The following is a 19,857-nucleotide window of genomic DNA, read 5'->3' on the forward strand; positions in this document are numbered from 1 at the left end:
CGGGGTGGGAGAGAGGTTCAGGGGTACGGGGTGGGAGAGAGGTTCAGGGGTACGGGGTGGGAGAGGGGATTAATGGGGTGGGAGAGAGGTTCAGGGGTACGGGGTGGGAGAGGTTCAGGGGGTACGGGGTGGGAGAGAGGTTCAGGGGGTACGGGGTGGGAGTGAGGTTCAGGGGTACGGGGTGGGAGAGAGATTCAGGAGTTACGGGATGGGAGAGAGGTTCAGGGGGGGTACGGGGTGGGAGAGAGGTTCAGGGGTACGGGGTGGGAGAGAGGTTCAGGGGGTACGGGGTTGGGAGAGAGGTTCAGGGGTACGGGGTGGGAGAGAGGTTCAGGGGGTACGGGGTGGGAGAGAGGTTCAGGGGGTACGGGGTGGGAGAGAGAGGTTCAGGGGTACGGGGTAGGAGAGAGGTTCAGGGGTACGGGGTGGGAGAGAGGTTCAGGGGGTACAGGGTGGGAGAGAGGTTCAGGGGGTACGGGGTGGGAGAGAGGTTCAGGGGGTACAGGGTGGGAGAGAGGTTCAGGGGGTACAGGGTGGGAGAGAGGTTCAGGGGTGCGGGGTGGGAGAGAGGTTCAGGGGGTGCGGGGTGGGAGAGAGATTCAGGGGTACGGGGTAGGAGAGAGGTGCAGGGGGTATGGGGTGGGAGAGGGTTCAGGGGTACGGGGTAGGAGAGAGGTTCAGGGGTACGGTGGGAGGGGTTCAGGAGAGAGATTCAGGGCGTACGGGGTGGGAGAGAGGTTCAGGGGGGTAATGGGGTGGGAGAGAGGTTCAGGGGTTAATGGGGTGGGAGAGAGGTTCAGGGGGTAATGGGGTGGGAGAGAGGTTCAGGGGTTAATGGGGTGGGAGAGAGGTTCAGGGGGGGTGGGACGGGGTGGGAGAGAGGTTCAGGGGGTACGGGGTGGGAGAGAGGTTCAGGGGTACGGGGTGGGAGAGAGGTTCAGGGGGTACGGGTGGGAAAGAGGTTCAGGGGTACGGGGTGGGAGAGGGTTCAGGGGTACGGGGTGGGAGAGAGGTTCAGGGGTACGGGGTGGGAGAGAGGTTCAGGGGTACGGGGTGGGAGAGAGGTTCAGGGGTACGGGGTGGGAGAGAGGTTCAGGGATTAATGGGGTGGGAGAGAGGTTCAGGGGGTACGGGGTAGGAGAGAGGTTCAGGGGGTATGGGGTGGGAGAGAGGAAGTTAAGAAGCTCCTATAGGCTGGCAGTTAGAGCTAAGTAGTTATAAGATGAGACGCTGATCTGAGGTCAGTTTTTCAGTATATCTCCTACTGGTTACGGCTCGGATTTGTTCAGGGCAGGCTGATGCTAGATCTGTGCTGACGGTACCAGCGGGCAGTTTGAGCAGAGTGTGGAACAAGATAAGGGTGTGGTCTCGTTTTCCTGTCAGTGTGTTTATATTGTCTAGTACCAGTGGGCAGTTTGGCTACTATTGGACTACTGCAGCGAGCAGAGCTGAGCCTATAGACGACTACTGGACAGCTGAACAGTGACAAAGCCCAGACTAACGCCATGCAGTCACCGAACGGATGCTTCAACTCCCAACAGGAGAAGGAAGGGCAAGGGGTTGAGTTAGGAACAGATCTGTTTTGGGGGAATGAGATGCCGGATCTCTGCTCTTACCAGAGTTTATGTGATCCATTCTGTACTCCCACAGTAGGGAGTCCAAGCCTTTTCAACATCAGAGAGGAGGGGTTTTTCCTCAGTCTTCTCCCCACTCTACTCTTTCCTTCCAGTCCCCCTGCACCTCTACAGCCAAGGAAGTCACTGTGGTAACGCCTGAAGGAGGCTATACATCCGTTCTCATCTTGGTGACGTTGACGTAGTTGGTGTTAGCCACTGTGTTAGAATTAGCTTGCTGATTTGCATTAGCCAACAGGGTGCAGTTTCCTGTCTTGAGGCTCTCTGCTCTGAAGTCCTCAGTGCTGTGGTTCAGTGCAGCCTCCTGTATCTCCATGTAGTCTGACTTACTGAGGGTGGATCCACTCCCGCTGCGGCCGCTCTTCTTCAGGTCCTCGGCTGAGTCGGCCTTGGGGGCAACGGGAGTGTTCAGGTACTGCGCCTGCTCCTCGCCCTCCGTCTCTCGGTGGTAGAAGTAGTTGAAGTTGGACACGATGACGGGGACGGGCAGGGCGATGGTCAGCACGCCAGCGATGGCGCAGAGAGAGCCCACGATCTTCCCGCCGATGGTGGTGGGCACCATGTCGCCGTAGCCGACGGTGGTCATAGAGACTACGGCCCACCAGAAGGCTTCTGGGATGCTGCTGAACTGTGAGTCCGCCTCGTCGGCCTCGGCGAAGTAGACAGCGCTGGAGAAGAGGATGACTCCGATGAAGAGGAAGAAGATGAGCAGACCCAGCTCCCGCATGCTGGCCTTCAGTGTCTGGCCCAGGATCTGGAGCCCCTTGGAGTGTCTGGACAGCTTGAAGATCCTGAACACCCTGACTAGACGGATGACCCTGAGGATGGCGAGGGACATGGCCTGCTGCCCAGCCTGCCCGTCCTCCGGTTTCTCTGCCAGCTCTGTGCCCAACGTGATGAAATATGGAATAATCGCCACAATATCGATGATATTCATAATGTTACCGAAGAACCCGGCTTTACTAGGACACGCGAAGAAGCGGACGAGGAACTCAAAGGAGAACCAGATGATGCAGAGCGTCTCCAGGATGAAGAAGGGATCAGTGAAGTAGGAAGACGTGTAGGAAGAGGTGGAGTTGTTGAAGGGCTGGAACACCTTGTTGCCATCGTCCTCTTCGTCGTTCCGGAACACGGGGAGTGTCTCCAGGCAGAAGGACACGATAGAGATCAGGATCACCATGACGCTGATGATGGCGATGATACGGGCCGCGCCGGAACTCTCGGGATACTCGAACAGCAGCCACACCTGTTAAAGGTCAAAGGTCAATGTTTTTATTCATAAAATGTTACAGCAGACAGCAAATAGTCTCTGAGATGTACTTGATGTTAACAGTTTAGGTTAACTAGACACTAAAATGTGTGACATAAACCTTTACTAGTCCTAATGGACATGAACCTTATCTAGTCCTGATGGACATGAACCTTATCTAGTCCTGATGGACATGAACCTTAACTAGTCCTGATGGACATGAACCTTAACTAGTCCTGATGGACATGAACCTTAACTAGTCCTGATGGACATGAACCTTATCTAGTCCTGATGGACATGAACCTTAACTAGTCCTGATGGACATGAACCTTAACTAGTCCTGATGGACATGAACCTTAACTAGTCCTGATGGACATGAACCTTAACTAGTCCTGATGGACATGAACCTTAACTAGTCCTGATGGACATGAACCTTAACTAGTCCTGATGGACATGAACCTTAACTAGTCCTGATGGACATGAACCTTAACTAGACCTGATGGACATGAACCTTAACTAGACCTGATGGACATGAACCTTAACTAGTCCTGATGGACATGAACCTTAACTAGTCCTGATGGACATGAACCTTAACTAGTCCTGATGGACATGAACCTTAACTAGTCCTGATGGACATGAACCTTAACTAGTCCTGATGGACATGAACCTTAACTAGTCCTGATGGACATGAACCTTAACTAGTCCTGATGGACATGAACCTTAACTAGTCCTGATGGACATGAACCTTAACTAGTCCTGATGGACATGAACCTTAACTAGTCCTGATGGACATGAACCTTAACTAGTCCTGATGGACATGAACCTTAACTAGTCCTGATGGACATGAACCTTAACTAGTCCTGATGGACATGAACCTTAACTAGTCCTGATGGACATGAACCTTAACTAGTCCTGATGGACATGAACCTTAACTAGTCCTGATGGACAACTGAACCTTAACTAGTCCTGATGGACATGAACCTTAACTAGTCCTGATGGACATGAACCTTAACTAGTCCTGATGGACATGAACCTTAACTAGTCCTGATGGACATGAACCTTAACTAGTCCTGATGGACATGAACCTTAACTAGTCCTGATGGACATGAACCTTAACTAGTCCTGATGGACATGAACCTTAACTAGTCCTGATGGACATGAACCTTAACTAGTCCTGATGGACATGAACCTTAACTAGTCCTGATGGACATGAACCTTAACTAGTCCTGATGGACATGAACCTTAACTAGTCCTGATGGACATGAACCTTAACTAGTCCTGATGGACATGAACCTTAACTAGTCCTGATGGACATGAACCTTAACTAGTCCTGATGGACATGAACCTTAACTAGTCCTGATGGACATGAACCTTAACTAGTCCTGATGGACATGAACCTTAACTAGTCCTGATGGACATGAACCTTAACTAGTCCTGATGGACATGAACCTTAACTAGTCCTGATGGACATGAACCTTAACTAGTCCTGATGGACATGAACCTTAACTAGTCCTGATGGACATGAACCTTAACTAGTCCTGATGGACATGAACCTTAACTAGTCCTGATGGACATGAACCTTAACTAGTCCTGATGGACATGAACCTTAACTAGTCCTGATGGACATGAACCTTAACTAGTCCTGATGGACATGAACCTTAACTAGTCCTGATGGACATGAACCTTAACTAGTCCTGATGGACATGAACCTTAACTAGTCCTGATGGACATGAACCTTAACTAGTCCTGATGGACATGAACCTTAACTAGTCCTGATGGACATGAACCTTAACTAGTCCTGATGGACATGAACCTTAACTAGTCCTGATGGACATGAACCTTAACTAGTCCTGATGGACATGAACCTTAACTAGTCCTGATGGACATGAACCTTAACTAGTCCTGATGGACATGAACCTTAACTAGTCCTGATGGACATGAACCTTAACTAGTCCTGATGGACATGAACCTTAACTAGTCCTGATGGACATGAACCTTAACTAGTCCTGATGGACATGAACCTTAACTAGTCCTGATGGACATGAACCTTAACTAGTCCTGATGGACATGAACCTTAACTAGTCCTGATGGACATGAACCTTAACTAGTCCTGATGGACATGAACCTTAACTAGTCCTGATGGACATGAACCTTATCTAGTCCTGATGGACATGAACCTTATCTAGTCCTGATGGACATGAACCTTATCTAGTCCTGATGGACATGAACCTTAACTAGTCCTGATGGACATGAACCTTAACTAGTCCTGATGGACATGAACCTTAACTAGTCCTGATGGACATGAACCTTATCTAGTCCTGATGGACATGAACCTTATCTAGTCCTGATGGACATGAACCTTAACTAGTCCTGATGGACATGAACCTTAACTAGTCCTGATGGACATGAACCTTAACTAGTCCTGATGGACATGAACCTTAACTAGTCCTGATGGACATGAACTTTAACTAGTCCTGATGGACATGAACCTTAACTAGTCCTGATGGACATGAACCTTAACTAGTCCTGATGGACATTAACATTAACTAGTCCTAATGGACATGAACCTTAACTAGTCCTGATGCCACTATTTATTTATTCAGGTCCCGTTCGGGTCTCTTATGTTCACCTTGACCACTGTTCAGCAGCACTGACAGCTGTGTTGAAATGACTGGAGTTTCCAACCTTCAAATTCATCATTTGACAAAAGCATTTGTTTTGATTCACTGGTTTCAACTGGACGTAACCAAGTTTCAGATGAGTTGGGGAGGGAGGTTCAGGGGGTATGGGGTGGGAGAGAGGTTCAGGGGTACGGGGTGGGAGAGAGGTTCAGGGGGTATGGGGTGGGAGAGAGGTTCAGGGGGTACGGGATGGGAGAGAGGTTCAGGGGGTACGGGGTAGGAGAGAGGTTCAGGGGGTACGGGGTGGGAGAGAGGTTCAGGGGGTACGGGGTGGGAGAGAGGTTCAGGGGGTACGGGGTGGGAGAGAGGTTCAGGGGTACGGGGTGGGAGAGAGGTTCAGGGGGTACGGGGTGGGAGAGAGGTTCAGGGGTACGGGGTGGGAGAGAGGTTCAGGGGGTACGGGGTGGGAGAGAGGGTTCAGGGGGTACGGGGTGGGAGAGAGGTTCAGGGGTACGGGGTGGGAGAGAGGTTCAGGGGTACGGGGTGGGAGAGAGGTTCAGGGGGTACGGGGTGGAAGAGAGGTTCCGAGGGTACGGGGTAGGAGAGAGGTTCAGGGGGTACGGGGTGGGAGAGAGGTTCAGGGATTAATGGGGTGGGAGAGAGGTTCAGGGGGTACGGGGTGGGAGAGAGGTTCAGGGGGTACGGGGTGGGAGAGAGGTTCAGGGGGTACGGGTTCAGGGGTGGGAGAGAGGTTCAGGGGTACGGGGTGGGAGAGAGGTTCAGGGGTACGGGGTGGGAGAGAGGTTCAGGGGGTACGGGGTAGGAGACAGGTTCAGCGGGTACGGGGTGGGAGAGAGGTTCAGGGGGTACGGGGTAGGAGAGAGGTTCAGGGGTACGGGGTGGGAGAGAGGTTCAGGGGGTACGGGGTGGGAGAGAGGTTCAGGGGGTACGGGGTGGGAGAGAGGTTCAGGGATTAATGGGGTGGGAGAGGTTCAGGGGTACGGGGTGGGAGAGAGGTTCAGGGGGTACGGGGTGGGAGAGAGGTTCAGGGATTAATGGGGTGGGAGAGAGGTTCAGGGGGTACGGGGTGGGAGAGAGGTTCAGGGGGTACGGGGTGGGAGAGAGGTTCAGGGGGTACGGGGTGGGAGAGAGGTTCAGGGGGTACGGGGTGGGAGAGAGGTTCAGGGGTACGGGGTGGGAGAGAGGTTCAGGGGGTACGGGGTGGGAGAGAGGTTCAGGGGGTACGGGGTGGGAGAGAGGTTCAGGGATTAATGGGGTGGGAGAGAGGTTCAGGGGTACGGGGTGGGAGAGAGGTTCAGGGGTACGGGGTGGGAGAGAGGTTCAGGGATTAATGGGGTGGGAGAGAGGTTCAGGGGGTACGGGGTGGGAGAGAGGTTCAGGGGGTACGGGGTGGGAGAGAGGTTCAGGGATTAATGGGGTGGGAGAGGGTTCAGGGGTACGGGGTGGGAGGGAGGTTCAGGGTTACGGGGGGGGAGAGAGGTTCAGGGGGTACGGGGTGGGAGAGAGGTTCAGGGGGTACGGGGTGGGAGAGAGGTTCAGGCGTACGGGGTGGGAGAGAGGTTCAGGGGTACGGGGTGGGAGAGAGGTTCAGGGGTACGGGGTGGGAGAGAGGTTCAGGGGGTACGGGTGGGAGAGAGGTTCAGGGGTACGGGGTGGGAGAGAGGTTCAGGGGGTACGGGTTGGGAGAGAGGTTCAGGGGGTACGGGGTGGGAGGAGCAATCAAGAAGCAACTCAGTTGCAAGCAGCTAAAATGTCTTTTCAAATTGTAACTGCAGCCTAAAAATAAAAACACAAACAAAAAGCATACATCATTAGAATGTACCTGTCTCTGGAACTCGTTCTCTGGAAGAGGTCGCTCTTCCTCCTTGATGAAGCCCTCATCCTCCCTGAAGATCTCGATGGCCTCCTCTCCCAGCTCGTAGAAGCGGATCTCCTCAGAGAAGATGTCAAGAGTGACGTTCACCGGCCGACGCAGTCTCCCTCCTGACTGGTAGTAGTAGAGGATGGCGTCGAAGCTGGGCCGGTTCCTGTCGAAGAAATACTCGTTCCTCAGAGGGTCAAAGTACCTGGAGAAAGAGAGGGGGTGTTGAATGATGTTCTAATACTTCATAGATTTTATTGCTGAAGTATTACCGATTACGACATAGAAATGGAAAGGTAATTTCGGGTTGAGCAAACATTTTCAGTGTTTACTGTGAACGCAGTCGCCACTAACAACAGGAACATTGCTTTTAAATTCCAATCACGCATCCAATTTCTGCTAAACGGAATGAAAAGAGCCCTCAATGTCAGTAGTAGATACAAGCAGAAAGAAATTACAATATTCAACCTTATTAAAGAGTTATCAGTATAAGAGTACTATCTAACCTCATTCTCTTCTAGGAGTTAACATACAGTATAACCAATATTACTAAAGGACTATAGTCACCTCATTCTCTTCTAGGAGTTAACATACAGTATAACCAATATTACTAAAGGACTATAGTCACCTCATTCTCTTCTTGGGGTCCCCCAGCAGGGTCTCAGGGAACTGGGAGAGGGTCTTCAGTTGAGTCTCGAAGCGCAGCCCAGAGATGTTGACGACCACGCGCTCACAGCACTCGTAGTCCGGTTCTGGTTCGTACGGGTCACCGGGATGGGCCGCCGCCTCGTCCCCCAGGTCACCTGTAGCAACCGTCATGGTGGAGGAAGAGGACGGAGCCTGCAGCGTTAAGACAGGGAGAGGGAGAGGTCAGAAGGGATGATAGGTTGGGATGATATGGTGATAGGATAAAATGACAGGTTTATAGGATAGGATGATAGGGTTATATGATGATATGATATGATGATAAGATATGATGATAGGATAGGATGATAAGATATGATGATAGGATATGATGATAGGATAGGATGATGGGATAGGATGATAGGATATGATGATAGGATGATATGATGATAGGATGATGATATATGATGATAGGATAGGATGATAGGATATGATGATAGGATATGATGATAAGATAGGATGATAAGATATGATGATAGGATATGATGATAGGATAGGATGATGAAGATATGATGATAGGATATGATGATAGGATAGGATGATAGGATATGATGATAGGATATGATGATAGGATATGATGATAGGATAGGATGATGTGATATGATGATAGGATAGGATGATAATGATATATGATGATAGGATATGATGATAGGATAGGATGATAAGATATGATGATAGGATATGATGATAGGATAGGATGATAGGATATGATGATAGGATAGGATGATAGGATAGGATGATAGGATATGATGATAGGATAGGATGATGTGATATGATGATAGGATATGATGATAGGATATGATGATAGGATATGATGATAGGATATGATGATGTGATATGATGATAGGATAGGATGATAGGATATGATGATAGGATATGATGATGTGATATGATGATAGGATATGATGATAGGATATGATGATAGGATATGATGATAGGATATGATGATAGGATATGATGATAGGATATGATGATAGGATATGATGATAGGATATGATGATAGGATATGATGATAGGATATGATGATGTGATATGATGATATGATGATAGGATAGGATGATAGGATGATAAGATATGATGATAAGATGATAAAATAGGATTATAGGATATGAGGATTGGATGATAGGATGATAAGATAGGATGATAGGATATGATGATAGGATAGGATGATAAGATAGGATGATAAGATAGGATGATAAGATAGGATGATAGGATGATAAGATATGATGATAAGATGATAAAATAGGATGATAGGATATGAGGATTGGATGATAGGATGATAAGATAGGATGATGGGATTGGATGATAAAATAGGACTTATAGGATATGATGATAGGATATGATAGATAGGATATGATGATAGGATAGGATGATAAGATAGGATGATAAGATAGGATGATAGGATGATAGGATGATAAGATATGATATAAGATGATAAAATAGGATAGGATGATATGATATGATGATAGGATGATAGGATATGATGATATGATGATAGGATATGATGATAAGATGATAAAATAGGATGATAGGATATGAGGATTGGATGATAGGATGATAAGATAGGATGATGGGATTGGATGATAAAATAGGACTTTAGGATATGATGATAGGATAGGATGATAGCATTGGATGATAGGATTGGATGATAGGATTTGATGATAAAACAGGATAAGATAATAGGATGGTTAGATATGACTCACAAATTGACAAACACAACATAAAAACGGTGAATCACGTCACTTCGAACAGGGCTGGTTTCCCGGACACCAATTACACCCAGTCCTGGACTGAAAAGCACTTTACACGGACATGCTCCATGTTATGTTATCAGATGTTTTTGGGGGATCGTCTCTACATTGTGAATAATGTGACGACGCCATCCTGTCTGCTTGTATTAAGTGATTACTGGTAATGAGTTTCTCTTTCATACGAGCCACTGATCAATAGTATCCCCAGTCCGACCGAATCATCTCTCTTATAGGCCAATAAGACCACCAGAATAACCTGATTAGACGCTGAGAACTCCATCCATTCCATACAATCTCTACGTGATAGATACACTTTGTCTGCATCCTGAAATGGCACCCTATTCCCTATATAGTGCACTACTTTTGACCAGGGCCCATAGGGTAGGGCCAATAGGGTATAACCCAGGTCAAAAGTAGTGGACTAAGGGAGCCATTTGGGATGCAGCCAATACATTAGTCTCCAATTACCACATCTATCCAAGGTCTGAGATGGTTCTCTAAATGCTGCAGAGAGGGAAGCATGCAGTTGTTGATGTGTCCATCCTCAATGGCACCCTATTCCCCACCTAGTGCACTACTTCTGACAACAGCCATATGGGCCCTGGTCAAAAGTAGTGCACTACTTCTGACAACAGCCATATGGGCCCTGGTCAAAAGTAGTGCACTACTTCTGACAACAGCCATATGGGCCCAGGTCAAAAGTAGTGCACTACTTCTGACAACAGCCATATGGGCCCTGGTCAAAAGTAGTGCACTATATAGGGAATGGGGTGCCATTTGGGACAAACTTGGTGTCTATTTTCCATAATGGGGAGCAGATTGGTAATATTTGATCTGTTAAAGGACTGTCTGTAGCAACCGAGAGGAGCTGGGTCTGCATTATTGAAGAAGTCTGAATGAAATATTAAATCAGAGACAAATTGGTTCAGAATTATCCTCGATGGTTTATGAATCACAGGCTGACACACTAATATTATATCACCTTTACCAGTGTCACGGCCGGCGAAAGAAGCGGACCAGAGTGGTGAACGTACATTTTCCTTTTATTTTAATAAATACCGCCAACAAACAAGAAACAGCTGTGAAGCTTACAGGGCTAAAAGACAACTACCCACACTGAAAGGAGGGAAAAATGGCTGCCTAAGTATGGTTACCAATCAGAGACAACGATAGACAGCTGTCCCTGATTGAGAACCATACCCGGCCAAAACATAGAAATACAAAATCATAGAAAAGAAAACATTAGAATGCCCACCCCACATCACACCCTGACCTAACCAAATAGAGACATAAAACGTCTCTCTAAGGACAACCAGTTTAAATAGTATAAAAATAAATACACGTTAGTAATAAAATGTAAATAAATAAAATAACATGTATAAATCACCACCTAACATACACACCAGTATCACATCACCACCTGAAATACACACCAGTATCACATCACCACCTGAAATACACACCAGTATCACACCACCACCTGAAATACACACCAGTATGACACCACCACCTGAAATACACACCAGTATCACAGCACCACCTGAAATACACACCAGTATCACATCACCACCTGAAATACACACCAGTATCACACCACCACCTGAAATACACACCAGTATCACAGCACCACCTGAAATACACACCAGTATCACAGCACCACCTGAAATACACACCAGTATCACAGCACCACCTGAAATACACACCAGTATCACATCACCACCTGAAATACACACCAGTATGACATCACCACCTGAAATACACACCAGTATCACACCACCACCTGAAATACACACCAGTATCACAGCACCACCTGAAATACACACCAGTATCACAGCACCACCTGAAATACACACCAGTATCACAGCACCACCTGAAATACACACCAGTATCACATCACCACCTGAAATACACACCAGTATCACATCACCACCTGAAATACACACCAGTATCACACCACCACCTGAAATACACACCAGTATCACACCACCACCTGAAATACACACCAGTATCACACCACCACCTGAAATACACACCAGTATCACACCACCACCTGAAATACACACCAGTATCACAGCACCACCTGAAATACACACCAGTATCACACCACCTGAAATAGACACCAGTATGACACCACCACCTGAAATACACACCAGTATCACACCACCACCTGAAATACACACCAGTATCACACCACCTGAAATAGACACCAGTATGACACCACCACCTGAAATACACACCAGTATCACATCACCACCTGAAATACACACCAGTATCACATCACCACCTGAAATACACACCAGTATCACACCACCACCTGAAATACACACCAGTATCACACCACCACCTGAAATACACACCAGTATCACAGCACCACCTGAAATACACACCAGTATCACATCACCACCTGAAATACACACCAGTATCACACCACCACCTGAAATACACACCAGTATCACACCACCACCTGAAATACACACCAGTATGACATCACCACCTGAAATACACACCAGTATGACATCACCACCTGAAATACACACCAGTATGACATCACCACCTGAAATACACACCAGTATGACATCACCACCTGAAATACACACCAGTATCACACCACCACCTGAAATACACACCAGTATGACATCACCACCTGAAATACACACCAGTATGACACCACCACCTGAAATACACACCAGTATCACACCACCACCTGAAATACACACCAGTATCACACCACCACCTGAAATACACACCAGTATGACATCACCACCTGAAATACACACCAGTATCACACCACCACCTGAAATACACACCAGTATGACATCACCACCTGAAATACACACCAGTATCACATCACCACCTGAAATACACACCAGTATCACACCACCACCTGAAATACACACCAGTATCACAGCACCACCTGAAATACACACCAGTATGACATCACCACCTGAAATACACACCAGTATCACACCACCACCTGAAATACACACCAGTATGACATCACCACCTGAAATACACACCAGTATCACATCACCACCTGAAATACACACCAGTATCACAGCACCACCTGAAATACACACCAGTATCACACCACCACCTGAAATACACACCAGTATCACACCACCACCTGAAATACACACCAGTATGACATCACCACCTGAAATACACACCAGTATCACATCACCACCTGAAATACACACCAGTATGACACCACCTGAAATACACACCAGTATCACATCACCACCTGAAATACACACCAGTATCACACCACCACCTGAAATACACACCAGTATCACAGCACCACCTGAAATACACACCAGTATGACATCACCACCTGAAATACACACCAGTATCACAGCACCACCTGAAATACACACCAGTATGACATCACCACCTGAAATACACACCAGTATCACATCACCACCTGAAATACACACCAGTATCACATCACCACCTGAAATACACACCAGTATCACATCACCACCTGAAATACACACCAGTATCACAGCACCACCTGAAATACACACCAGTATGACACCACCACCTGAAATACACACCAGTATCACAGCACCACCTGAAATACACACCAGTATCACACCACCACCTGAAATACACACCAGTATCACATCACCACCTGAAATACACACCAGTATCACATCACCACCTGAAATACACACCAGTATCACATCACCACCTGAAATACACACCAGTATCACATCACCACCTGAAATACACACCAGTATCACATCACCACCTGAAATACACACCAGTATGACACCACCACCTGAAATACACACCAGTATCACATCACCACCTGAAATACACACCAGTATCACACCACCACCTGAAATACACACCAGTATGACATCACCACCTGAAATACACACCAGTATCACAGCACCACCTGAAATACACACCAGTATCACATCACCACCTGAAATACACACCAGTATCACAGCACCACCTGAAATACACACCAGTATGACATCACCACCTGAAATACACACCAGTATCACATCACCACCTGAAATACACACCAGTATGACACCACCACCTGAAATACACACCAGTATGACACCACCACCTGAAATACACACCAGTATGACACCACCACCTGAAATACACACCAGTATCACACCACCTGAAATAGACACCAGTATGACACCACCACCTGAAATACACACCAGTATCACACCACCACCTGAAATACACACCAGTATCACACCACCTGAAATAGACACCAGTATGACACCACCACCTGAAATACACACCAGTATCACACCACCACCTGAAATACACACCAGTATGACATCACCACCTGAAATACACACCAGTATCACACCACCTGAAATACACACCAGTATGACACCACCACCTGAAATACACACCAGTATCACACCACCACCTGAAATACACACCAGTATGACATCACCACCTGAAATATACACCAGTATCACATCACCACCTGAAATACACACCAGTATGACATCACCACCTGAAATACACACCAGTATCACATCACCACCTGAAATACACACCAGTATCACATCACCACCTGAAATACACACCAGTATGACACCACCACCTGAAATACACACCAGTATGACATCTCCACCTGAAATACACACCAGTATCACATCTCCACCTGAAATACACACCAGTATCACATCACCACCTGAAATACACACCAGTATCACATCTCCACCTGAAATACACACCAGTATGACATCACCACCTGAAATACACACCAGTATCACATCACCACCTGAAATATACACCAGTATCACATCACCACCTGAAATACACACCAGTATGACACCACCACCTGAAATACACACCAGTATCACAGCACCACCTGAAATACACACCAGTATCACACCACCACCTGAAATACACACCAGTATGACATCACCACCTGAAATACACACCAGTATCACACCACCACCTGAAATACACACCAGTATCACAGCACCACCTGAAATACACACCAGTATCACAGCACCACCTGAAATACACACCAGTATCACATCACCACCTGAAATACACACCAGTATGACATCACCACCTGAAATACACACCAGTATGACATCACCACCTGAAATACACACCAGTATCACATCACCACCTGAAATACACACCAGTATGACATCACCACCTGAAATACACACCAGTATCACATCACCACCTGAAATACACACCAGTATCACACCACCTGAAATACACACCAGTATCACATCACCACCTGAAATACACACCAGTATGACACCACCTGAAATACACACCAGTATGACATCACCACCTGAAATACACACCAGTATGACATCACCACCTGAAATACACACCAGTATCACAGCACCACCTGAAATACACACCAGTATGACACCACCTGAAATACACACCAGTATCACACCACCACCTGAAATACACACCAGTATCACAGCACCACCTGAAATACACACCAGTATGACACCACCTGAAATACACACCAGTATCACACCACCACCTGAAATACACACCAGTATCACAGCACCACCTGAAATACACACCAGTATCACACCACCACCTGAAATACACACCAGTATCACATCACCACCTGAAATACACACCAGTATCACACCACCTGAAATACACACCAGTATCACATCTCCACCTGAAATACACACCAGTATCACATCACCACCTGAAATACACACCAGTATGACACCACCACCTGAAATACACACCAGTATCACACCACCACCTGAAATACACACCAGTATGACACCACCTGAAATACACACCAGTATCACATCACCACCTGAAATACACACCAGTATGACACCACCTGAAATACACACCAGTATGACATCACCACCTGAAATACACACCAGTATGACATCACCACCTGAAATACACACCAGTATCACAGCACCACCTGAAATACACACCAGTATGACACCACCACCTGAAATACACACCAGTATCACAGCACCACCTGAAATACACACCAGTATGACATCACCACCTGAAATACACACCAGTATGACACCACCTGAAATACACACCAGTATCACATCACCACCTGAAATACACACCAGTATCACAGCACCACCTGAAATACACACCAGTATGACATCACCACCTGAAATACACACCAGTATCACAGCACCACCTGAAATACACACCAGTATGACACCACCACCTGAAATACACACCAGTATCACAGCACCACCTGAAATACACACCAGTATGACATCACTACCTGAAATACACACCAGTATCACAGCACCACCTGAAATACACACCAGTATGACATCACCACCTGAAATACACACCAGTATGACATCACCACCTGAAATACACACCAGTATCACACCACCACCTGAAATACACACCAGTATCACACCACCTGAAATACACACCAGTATGACATCACCACCTGAAATACACACCAGTATGACATCACCACCTGAAATACACACCAGTATGACATCACCACCTGAAATACACACCAGTATGACACCACCACCTGAAATACACACCAGTATCACACCCACGGTAACGATGGAGCCTGACTGCTGACAGACGGCTATGTATCCCGTCTATCGGGAGGGGGAGGGCTGTCTACCTTGGAGCCCTCGCCACCTCGCTTCTCAGCCTGTGCTGCCTCTGCTCGGCCATCGGTTGGTACCCGTTCTGTAGGTGAAGGGGTGACGGTGGTGGTGCGCAGGGAGGGACACTTTTCATAAAGAGAGCACTTCTTAAAATATGGCTCAGAGATGCAGGGATCAGCAGAATGAGACACCCCCTCTTACACCCGTTCTCCCTGTCCTGTAGAACATCACGATGCTGCCTTGAACAGCAGTAGGGTAATGTAGCTAGTCCTGTAGAACATCATGACGCTGCCTTGAACAGCAGTAGGGTAATGTAGCTAGTCCTGTAGAACATCATGACGCTGCCTTGAACAGCAGTAGGGTAATGTAGCTAGTCCTGTAGAACATCACGATGCTGCCTTGAACAGCAGTAGGGTCATGTAGCTAGTCCTGTAGAACATCATGACGCTGCCTTGAACAGCAGTAGGGTAATGTAGCTAGTCCTGTAGAACATCATGACTGCCTTGAACAGCAGTAGGGTAATGTAGCTAGTCCTGTAGAACATCATGACTGCCTTGAACAGCAGTAGGGTAATGTAGCTAGTCCTGTAGAACATCATGACTGCCTTGAACAGCAGTAGGGTAATGTAGCTAGTCCTGTAGAACATCATGACGCTGCCTTGAACAGCAGTAGGGTAATGTAGCTAGTCCTGTAGAACATCATGACTGCCTTGAACAGCAGTAGGGTAATGTAGCTAGTCCTGTAGAACATCATGACTGCCTTGAACAGCAGTAGGGTAATACTGTGAAGACACAGAGCAGGGTAGTGGCGGCCCGGCAGGTAACTATGGTTTATGATCATAGATCCATGCATACAGACAGAAGGTCTTACTGTGAAGACACAGGGCAGGGTAGTGTCGGCCCGGCAGGTAACTATGGTTTATGATCATAGATCCATGCATACAGACAGAAGGTCTTACTGTGAAGACACAGGGCAGGGTAGTGTCGGCCCGGCAGGTAACTATGGTTTATGATCATAGATCCATGCATACAGACAGAAGGTCTTACTGTGAAGACACAGGGCAGGGTAGTGTCGGCCCGGCAGGTAACTATGGTTTATGATCATAGATCCACGCATACAGACAGAAGGTCTTACTGTGAAGACACAGGGCAGGGTAGTGGCGGCCCGGCAGGTAACTATGGTTTATGATCATAGATCCACGCATACAGACAGAAGGTCTTACTGTGAAGACACAGGGCAGGGTAGTGTCGGCCCGGCAGGTAACTATGGTTTATGATCATAGATCCACGCATACAGACAGAAGGTCTTACTGTGAAGACACAGGGCAGGGTAGTGTCGGCCTGGCAGGTAACTATGGTTTATGATCATAGATCCATGCATACAGACAGAAGGTCTTACTGTGAAGACACAGGGCAGGGTAGTGGCGGCCCGGCAGGTAACTATGGTTTATGATCATAGATCCATGCATACAGACAGAAGGTCTTACTTTGAAGACACAGGGCAGGGTAGTGGCGGCCCGGCAGGTAACTATGGTTTATGATCATAGATCCATGCATACAGACAGAAGGTCTTACTGTGAAGACACAGGGCAGGTTAGTAGCGGCCCGGCAGGTAACTATCATTTATGATCATGGAAGGTTGTTATTTTACCATGTGGTCACAAAATGATATGGCATTAGTTTGGCTTTCTTCAGCACCACTATTACCACATCTATATGATGGGGAAGAGCCATTGATACACAAAGTAATGATGATAGCGATAACCGGATCCATTTCAGTCTGAATTTCATCATCCGTGGAATAACACAGTCCTTTCATGTTCTCTGTTAGTGTTTTCAGTAGGGATGAAAACATCAGAGCTATATTATATATGTGATGAGAGACACACACCTGTTCGTCCAAGTGCAGGGAAACTATCAAGCCTCATCATCATCACCATCATCACCATCATCGTCATCATCATCACCGTTACTATTATCATCATCAACATCCTGTTGTCTGTCTTACTGACCGTGTTCAGTGTGTTTGTCTCTCTATTAGCAGCAGAGGAACCTACAAACCAGGGTAGAACCAGGCTAGAACCAGGCTAGAACCAGCCAGTGCCCGTTAGGAGCGGCAGGTGTCTCTGACAACATGCTCTACTGCCGCGGCACCTCTCTCTCTCCGGGGCGGTTCATCATATCAGATAGACAGGCAGAACACAGCAGGCTCCATGCACTATGCTCATAGCAGCTCACAGCAGCTGCCGATTCAGTCATAATCAGCCTAGTTAGTCGAGCTCGCCGCTCTCTAGGCATTCAGCATTCAGAGAGAGAAGACATGCAGCAATCACCCTAATGCCGCTCTCCCTGCCGCGGTGCTCCGCCTCGATGCTCTCTCGGCTGGTGAAGGGTTGATACTGGGGACCCGCCGCGATGCTCTCTCCGCTGTGGTTGATGCTGGGGTCCTGACTCGTCTCCTCCTCATAAACACTGAAAATGTATCCTTATTTGTTGCTCTCCGCCCTTTCTCTCCGGAGCTCGCTACAAGTTAAACAGACACGATGTATCTAATGTAACCCCGTCCCCTGACTGTCTGTCTGTTTCTCTCTCTCTCTCTTTCTCTCTCTCTGTTTCTCTCACGGCTCTCACAATTCGCCATCATTCAGCTGGTTGGCGCTAAAACGCACAGGCTGCAGTTGGACATTGTCGCGCATACAAAGAGCCGTCCGTTCCCCTCTCCGCCACTCCTCGATATTCACATTAAAGGGGAAGCGTCGGATGAATAGGCAGAAACGGTTCCCCCGAGTTATTCTTAGAATTTGTAAAAATGTCTATCCTGCATCGTCAGCTAGTTGAACTAATGTTAATGCTGTTTCTAAGAGAGACACCTCCATGGCACGTTGACCTGTATATGGTAACCTACTAAAAATCAGAACGAAAAACACAACACTAAAACTAAAGAATAGTTGAGCCAAGAAAGACAACTATTTATGTCTTGAGTTGTTTAAAGAGGATATTAATCACACGCAATGATAAAGAATGTGTGACAGTTAGAGGTCATCCATATGGTTGCTTTTACTGTCCTACGACATTACATTTACTCTGTTGTATAGACATCTATGTGTGCGTGTGCGTGTGTGTGTGCGTGCGTGTGTGCGTGCGTGCGTGTGTGTGTGTGTGTGCATGCGTGCGTGTGTGTGTGTGCGTGCGTGTGTGTGTGTGCATGCGTGCGTGCGTGTGTGTGTGCGTGTGTGTGTGTGTCCGTGGCAGTAAACGTGTCCGAGGCGTGAGCAGTGCGTGTGCGTGCGTGCGTGTGTGTGTGTGTGTGCATGCGTGCGTGCGTGTGTGTGCGTGCGTGTGTGCGTGCGTGTGTGTGTGTGCATGCGTGCGTGCGTGTGTGTGTGCGTGTGTGTGTGTGTGTGCGTGGCAGTAAACGTGTCCGAGGCGTGAGCAGTGCGTGTGTGT

At 47.6% G+C, this 19,857-nt stretch overlaps 1 protein-coding gene across 1 annotated transcript; it reads right to left on the reverse strand.

The window, feature by feature from the left end:
• Positions 1-1,070: 1,070 nt before the first annotated feature.
• On the reverse strand, positions 1,071-19,219 carry kcna2b (potassium voltage-gated channel, shaker-related subfamily, member 2b). The gene is made up of 4 exons (XM_052484267.1): positions 18,744-19,219; positions 8,015-8,226; positions 7,348-7,591; positions 1,071-2,880 (listed from the first exon to the last, which is right to left on the reverse strand). The coding sequence occupies exons 2-4, from the start codon at positions 8,203-8,205 to the stop codon at positions 1,783-1,785; spliced, it is 1,533 nt and encodes a 510-aa protein (XP_052340227.1). The 5' UTR covers positions 8,206-8,226; positions 18,744-19,219; the 3' UTR covers positions 1,071-1,782.
• Positions 19,220-19,857: the final 638 nt, after the last annotated feature.

The sequence above is a fragment of the Oncorhynchus keta genome, chromosome 28 (genome assembly GCF_023373465.1).
Source record: "Oncorhynchus keta strain PuntledgeMale-10-30-2019 chromosome 28, Oket_V2, whole genome shotgun sequence".
NCBI lineage: Eukaryota > Metazoa > Chordata > Actinopteri > Salmoniformes > Salmonidae > Oncorhynchus > Oncorhynchus keta.

What these genes read in the sequence shown, in the direction of transcription:
- kcna2b (XM_052484267.1), bottom strand. Translation starts at nt 8,205, where the DNA reads ATGACGGTTGCTACAGGTGACCTGGGGGACGAGGCGGCGGCCCATCCC. An exon ending in GACCCCAAGAAGAGAATGAG is followed by an intron (nt 7,592 to 8,014) that starts GTGACTATAGTC and finishes CTCTTTCTCCAG; the next exon opens with GTACTTTGACCCTCTGAGGA. An exon ending in AGAACGAGTTCCAGAGACAG is followed by an intron (nt 2,881 to 7,347) that starts GTACATTCTAAT and finishes GACCTTTAACAG; the next exon opens with GTGTGGCTGCTGTTCGAGTA.